We start from the raw sequence: 7,875 nt of genomic DNA, 5'->3' as shown, positions 1-7,875 counted from the left end.
TAGTTCCTACTGAGGCCCAACCAACAACATTGTTGTTTTCCATGTATATTTTTGATTCGTGACAGACAGATGATCATATAAATATTCCACAGTGTGCAGGAACTCACTTGTGCTGTATTAAAAAAAAAGATCGGTATTCAGCGGGTCTAACGTTTTGATTTGAAACTGTATCTGTGCACATTTATTTTGGGATTTATTTATGTTTAGAAGCGACACATCCTGAGCTCGTGCTGTGCTGATACATTCAGCTTGTAATGTGAGATGACGCGCGGTGCAGCATAATCTGTTGATGTTTTGTCGGTGTTTTATGCCATATTACAATATTACCAGCAATATTGTAATGGAATTGTTTTTGTATATCTAATCAAGTTGCAATAATAAATGTAACAAATGTACTCATTGCATAATGTTCACATTGACTGTGGATTCCCTTAGTCAATACAGGTATGCGCTAATGTTGCGCAAATGTCAGATGGTAATGGGATGTTAAGTTATGTATGTTACACATAAAATTTGTACCCAGCAATGCTGGAATAAACATGACCCATGTAAGACTTGAAATTATATACCTGTATACCTGTCAAAGTATACCGTATATTGTCAAAAGACACTGTAATTCCACAATAAATACTTGATTAGTGAGGAATGTCCCACTGCATTTAACTGATCCTGTGTAACACTGATTGTTTAATATTGATGATAAGACTGCAGAGTTCAGGTTCTATCAGACTCGTAGGAAATTTACTCACAACAATTAAAATCTTTCCTGTAACTTATTTACTCTGAGCTGACACATTAAGTACCGAGTGATATATTGAAGGAGGTTGTGTTTCAACAACCTCTTGCATGTTTTTTTTATTTTTAATATAAAGTACTTACAGAGATTTAGAGACAGAATTAAAACCCTCTGCATTGTTCTGAGAAATCCAAAACAAATGATCTTATAATAGTAGTATTAAAGATTACCTGACCATTTCATCCTGAGAGAAACATATTCATCACATTTTTCAAGTAGCTAAATGCACAAATTCAATATTGCAATAACCAGGAGAATTGAACATATTTGAATTCAGGGGCCACATACAGCCAAATGTTCATATTGAGTGGGTTGGACCAGTATAATCGTGCCATAATAACTTTTAAATTTAAACATTCAAGTTTTTCTTGATTGTGATGCAGAATATACCTGATGAAAGTATCTATATTTTCAAACAATTACTACCAGAAATGACCACAATCTTAAAGTAAAGCCAATTTTTATGAAACCTTCCGGTACAAAATACAGTGAAATATCTTAAATTCTTCTCTCATAGCTGTTGAAGTATACATCTCTTTACACACTCACCCTGATAGCATAGCTTCCCGGCTACATTGCTCGTGATGGAGCTCATTTTCATAATAGCATCACGGATATCTCAGCTCAGGCCTCTGTGTTTGACACCCCTGCAATGGATTATGCGACTATTTCCATGTAAAAACTGCAACTTTTCTCTGTGTTGAATTTACAGATGTTTTCCTGCTATTTTACTGTAAGACAGTGAAACTGGTGAACAGACAGAGGCTGTTTTCAAGAAATACAATATAAGCAAGGTCATAAAGGTGACCTCAATCGACAAAGTCTACTGGAGTACATTTAGTATTTTATGAATGACACATCCTGGAAAGGTTGGCCAATATTTTTATGGCACAGGATAAACCATGTGGCAATATGAATGAATGCGAGTTTCAAACTGAAAGCCAGATAGAATAACACACCACATAACTTAAAAAACCGTAAGGTGTCCGTGTCGGTGAGCTTGATAACCGAAGAAGTTAAGCTAAACGCGCTGAACTGCAGTTAACTCATCTTGTCTTGAATGATTTAACAAAGAAACATAATATTCCCTCTTACAGACCTCATGAAATTGCAGTTATGGCAGTTACATATAAAACGTCCCTCTGTTTATGTTTGAGGATAAGGTCAAATCTTTAGTTCTTTATTTGTTTAAAAAAAAAGTTTTAAAGTATAATTTTCATTCCATACCAAAATTAAGCATCACTAATGTGGAAAAGTTGAAGGGGTATGGATATTTTTGCAAGACACTGTACATGTGACACATTGTTTAATGTGGGTTGCAGCAGCTTTGTTTCTCTCCACAGCCCAGTTAACCTTTGCTCAGTTCATCTATGGTTGAATTGGATGTCACAATTCAAAATAGGGAAGCTCCTACACCCAGAGTGGTTCTGGTACTTTGCCCGGTCAAATGATATTTTGTTTGTATTGGGTGCGTCATTTCAAAAGAGTCACGTCACTTCTGCAATAAGATGTCAAGGGGTCACGTTTTCTTTATAACTAGTACTACACAAGTCATGGAAAAAGTCTACTCTTATTACTGATTTGCATGTACCTGTTCTCTCTCTCTCTCTCTCTCTCTCTCTCTCCCTGACAATGCATTTAGAACCTTGAAAATTTTATTTTAAATGACCTTTGTATCAATGTTCCAAACTTTAATCTTGACACAGATAAACCAAGTAATATGAAAATCATTATCGAAAGCAGTTGGGAGCATAAGAAACTTTCCCTGGTTGACTAGATGCATTTCACAGTGATTGTCTTCTCGGTCAGTAGTAGAGGATAATAAAGTTCACAGTGCTCCTGACGTCCTTCTCTTTATCTGGTGCTTCATACAAGCTTCCAACTCGAGATCACGGAATTCGGTATGTAACACATTTAAGGTTTTATCAGAAATTGACTCTAATTATTGTCAAAAGACAAGTACACATGTACACTGTCATATTCAGAAGCAGCTCCAAACCACATGAACACATAATATACAGTGATGTACCATACACAATGTGCGCGTGTGTGTTGTCTGTGGTCTACTTATAGTGATTATAAACACTTGTTTTCTATTTTCTTCAGTCCAATATAGTTCCATTCATGGAGCAAACATCACAAATCTTATGGCACTCTAGAAAAGAAATCCCAATCAGTTTCCCCAATTAAATAAATAATCATCCTATTCTCTAAGTATTTTTTTTAATTCAGCTGATGTCACATGTTGTTGAGAAGCAGTGCCTCATAATCCAAGTGACAAAGTGAAAAATGAAGAAGAATGTATCCTCTATTAAATCAAGCAGCACAGTCTCATGTGATGATGACATCAATTGTTTCCGTCATGGGCAAAGATCATCTAAAACCAGTGTTCCCTGTCAAAAACACAGAAGGTGGTGAATTACTTCACCCAATGATTTTCCCTCTTTGCAACACTTCTGACATAAACAAACATATTCCAGTACCGGCAAATCTGCCATAGTTCTGGGAAGGTCTGATACTTAACGTTTAACTAAAAATCAACAGGTTCCAGTTAGTCAGTGAGTTCAATACTTCCTCAAGGACCTTTGCAGTCACCGCTCACACCAAGTCTCCTTTGAAATGGTTTTATTGACTGTGTTTTCCATTACACCATCAGTGACTGGGACATAAAGTTACGCAAACCTAAGTAAATAACCCAGATAGAAAGGTTTTGTAGATGAAGACATGACTGACTCAATGATTCCACAAGCCATTGTGTATTTATTAATGCAGCGCTGCAATAATCTGTGTTTAGTTTCTTTAGAATCTCCAATAATCTATCCACATTTTGACTTGTCTTTGCAGAGCATCATCAACACATCTTCATTACTTTTAAAAATGGAAACAATATTTATGCACTCCATCTTGTGTGAGAGAAACAAGCAAAACAATCTGACAATGATACATTTCTTTATCTATGTCCATCACTTCAGTGCTGTTTTGTCAAAGTGAGGAGCAGTGAGATGAAGAAAGGAACTACATTATTTGGTAAATTATGCCCTCTGGTGGGAACTGTGTTTTATGCAGCTATAACAAATACCCTATCAGATTGTGAACGCGTCTCCATCCATTAGCACAAACTATAAACTAACTCTATAAAGTTGTAACCAAAGAACTAGAGCTTCTGTGTGAATGTTACAAATCAATGAAGGTCAAAAAGTCTTCACATTAAACCACATTTAGCTAATCCTACTTTTTCTGTCAGTGTGGCCCTTGGGTTCCAGGCCCGGGAAACAAATGAAAAAGGGACAATAGAGGGGGGGGGGGGGAAGTGCCCCATAATACTCTTGCCTGGATATGAGAAAGTCAAACACTTGTCTTTATAATAACATTGTCAGCAAGTTTTCTTTCAACAGCCTGCGTGTGATCAGGTCACGGGTGACGAAACACAATGAAGTCTGACGGCATAATGATGGGACGTTAAGGGAGAGGCTGAGAAGCTGCTTGTGGGAATAGCTGAACAGGAGACTGCTCGTTTACACGGGGAGCATAAACTCATTATTGTTTTACAGTCCAAGGTGACAGGAACACTTTCTGCATGAGCGAGCAAATTGATGATATTACATTTTGAAGTACAGTCATCTTCCTGAAAATGAGGCGGAGGGTTATCAAAGGGGATGAGCAGCAAGTGTGGTCTTCTTTAGCCATGTGTTTTAATCACTTCCGTAAGTAGCTTTGTATACTCCGTAGCTGTAAGAATATGAGTATAGTTGTACATGAAGTGTGTATATAACTGTGTTCTGAAACCATTGTAAAAAAAAAAAAGACTCCTCTGAAAGTTACAATGTTGATGTTTTTTCTTAAATGCCTGTAATAGAAAGGTAAAAACTAAATGTAAAAGGCAAATATAAATTTAAAAAAAAATTGAAATAAACGTTTTGTTGAGGAATATTACTTCAAATTGCTATTAAAATCCAATTAAATGCATGTATATATTATAATAATCCAAAATCAACCCTCAGTCATTTGTATCATATCACTTTTTTTTTATGCTTTGTGTAAATCTGGTAGTTTTTTCACTGCTACTATGGTATTCTGTAATTTCTAAAATTCATGTTACATTTTTGTTAAATGCCAATGTGCACGTTGATGGGGCCACAATGTCATAGTCATTCATTACAATTTGGTTGAAAAGAATCTTTTCCAAGGTTGCGAACGATATATTTGCTTTTGAATTTTTCCCAACTTGAATATCTGTGGGGCCATTTTGGACACGAAGTGACACAAGTTGGAAAATGATTTCAAAGAATATTGTTGAACGTCAGAATTTGTCTTTCTTTTCTTTCATTTTGTCTTTCTTTGCTGAATAACTAAAGCTAAAATTTTAAGCGAAATCCTAAAATATCATTTGTGTGAGTGAAATCATCCCAGATTTCATTGTCTTGAGATCAAGCCCTCCTTCCCGGTTGTCTTTAATATGCCGCCTTTCACTAGCTTAGTTTTATGACCATGCTTTAAACAAAAATGTCTCTGTCTGGCGACCATCCATGACCTGGACTTTTCGTCTTGGTGTGATGTCTGGTCTGGTGTGGGAAAGCCGACGCCTTCTTTGCATTGAGGTGCAGGTGAGAACTAGCAGCCACCTACATAAAAAGACTCCCTCAGCCACACTGACACAACACACTGACAGCAAGGTTCTCATTCTGAACCTTGGACCACAAACCACCAGACAACACTGTCTTATTGACTTTGCAACATTACTTAATTACTTATTCAGTTTTGAAATCCTTCTTCTGGAGGAGAATGGCTTTCTTCATCAGGATTATATTTTTGTCACTTTGGATGGTTGCAGCTTTTGCATTTCCTCTCAGTACGCTTCTGAAGACGCCGAGGGTTGATTTCGAGTCTTCTGCCAGCGGACCGACTGAGCGTGTTCAGGGAGTTGTCAAGGTTGTGCAGCTTGACCCTCGCAGTCTCTCCCAGACGGCAATCTTCAGAAGAGGACTGACCCCAAGAAGAGCCGCTTTCCATGGCCCCAGGTTGCCCTTCCCTGCCTTTCTTTCTCAAGGGCGTCCAGGGCCAGCCCTGGCCCCCAAGGCTCCTGCGACTCTGCAACACAACCTGCACCCTAAAATCCCCAGTGAGATGCAGAGAAAGAACATAGGAGTGCAGATGTGGCAGAAAGCCATCGATAAAGGAGCCAAGAAGGCCATGGCCCTGCCAGTAAATCTGAAGGACACTAAACAGACATGCGCTGCAGTGCCTTTCACTCAGGTGAGATTATTATGGGCCTTAATTTCTTTTCAGTGCACACAATAACATAAATCATTCTTAACACAGCTTAATAGAATAGTGCATTGATTTTTCAGTGACAATTAGAGAGACGTCTCTTTACTCATGAAGCTGATTATGGCTCTAATGGCGCATTAGCTGTGTGAATGTGGACCAGCGTAAACAGGCAGAGTTGATTTTTACACTCCCGGGAGGTAAAGCAACATTGATGACTATTGCTGCTGTGTTCATCCTGAGTGTGACCCTTTCTGTCATCCTCCCAGCATGTGACCGCAGATGGATGCGACACAGTAACCGTGCACAACAAGCTGTGTTTCGGCCAATGCAGCTCCCTCTTTGTCCCATCTGAAGGGGAGTTCGCCGAGCTGGGTCCTGCGACGGGGGCCTTCCAACGCCGGGCCCCCTGCTCCCGCTGCGCTCCATTCAAAGCTCACACTGTCGCTGTGCCTCTGCGCTGCGGAGCCGAGGTCCGGCAGAAGAGGGTGATGGTGGTGGAGGAGTGCAAGTGTGAGACTGGCCGTGAGGAGAGGAGCGCGCTGGCTGCTGCCGACACACACCTGTAACTGTGTTTACAGGTGGCCTGTGGTTTGATATCAGTCATGTTTTATCCAAATACCAAAATGAGAAAATGAAACGACAGAGTAATTGCCAATTTCACACTCTTTCCATCAACTGTGTCATTATTATTCTGACAACTGTGATCATTATGTACTTAGAAAGCTGTATGCATGTGTTTATTTATAGTCTGAATGTGTTATTCAGGCTTAAAAAAACTGCGGTGGCTTATTCCACCATTGACTTTTGACAAATTGACCTGTTTCGGTCATGCAAATTCATGTTGTAAAAGATGAGGCTGTCCACACTGGACAAATATTCAAAAATGTGTTTAGATTATTCTAAACTGAAATGTTTTGATTTGTGATATTGCCATTAAAATATCCTCTTTGCCCATGCTTCTTTCTGCCTGGCACTGATAATTAGTTTTCTGCCAACAGTGTTAGATTTACAAGTGCAATTTAGTTTGCATGCAAAGCTCAAGTAAAAACATGAAGAGCAGTTGTTGTTTTTTTCCACCCACTCTTGTATTCAGGCATTCAAGTGTCAGCTTCTATATTTTATTAAAAAGCCTTGTTCCATCGACTTTTAGCACGTAGCACTTACATCTGAAAGCACCAAACTGGAGAGCAAACGAGCTATTGAGCACGAGTACTTAGCAGTAAGCAAACATAATTGTTTCAGCATGGACCCCTGAATTATGTATAGGAACCACCTATTCTCATGGCCAATCTCCTTTCAGTGTAGTTGTGGGAATTCGAACATCATTCACCACAGATGCACTTCAGCAAGCGGGCATGTGTGATTATGTGTGTATGTGTTTTTTGGGGGGGGGGTTTTCAGTCAGGGCCCATAAAACCTATTATTCATTTATATACTGGCACCTGGGCCTGGTAAAGTGAACTCATCCCACACATCCTTACATACATTCCCAGAAGAGCATAAAGAAGGGGGCTCTTTACGTTGCCTTGGCATGTTGTCAAATTAACTGCTTAGATGGACATTTGCATTCACGTGGGCTTTCTGAAAAAGTGAAAGCGCTCATTGCACTACGGGGGTGCATTGAGTCCCTTGGATACCATTAGCATGTGATTAGCATCTTAGGTTGATGGCTATATTTTCTGAGATTGATGGGACAAATATTTGCCCAGGTCTTAACTGGGAAGAATTAGGGGCCACTTTTAATCAGGCACTTTTTTCCCCCAAATATGCAAAAGGTGGAAAGGTTGGGAGGCTTAAACCGTACTGATCAA

General features: G+C 39.1%; 1 protein-coding gene across 1 annotated transcript; it reads left to right on the top strand.

The window, feature by feature from the left end:
• Positions 1-5,617: 5,617 nt before the first annotated feature.
• Positions 5,618-6,630, top strand: dand5 (DAN domain family, member 5; the record flags this gene model as incomplete). The annotated part of the gene is made up of 2 exons (XM_080521171.1): positions 5,618-6,049; positions 6,331-6,630. The coding sequence occupies 2 exons, from the start codon at positions 5,618-5,620 to the stop codon at positions 6,628-6,630; spliced, it is 732 nt and encodes a 243-aa protein (XP_080377297.1).
• Positions 6,631-7,875: the final 1,245 nt, after the last annotated feature.

The sequence above is a fragment of the Blennius ocellaris genome, assembly GCF_963422515.1.
Source record: "Blennius ocellaris genome assembly, chromosome: 3".
NCBI lineage: Eukaryota > Metazoa > Chordata > Actinopteri > Blenniiformes > Blenniidae > Blennius > Blennius ocellaris.
Note: the sequence above shows the minus strand (reverse complement) of the source record. Positions and strands in the feature narration are given on the sequence as shown.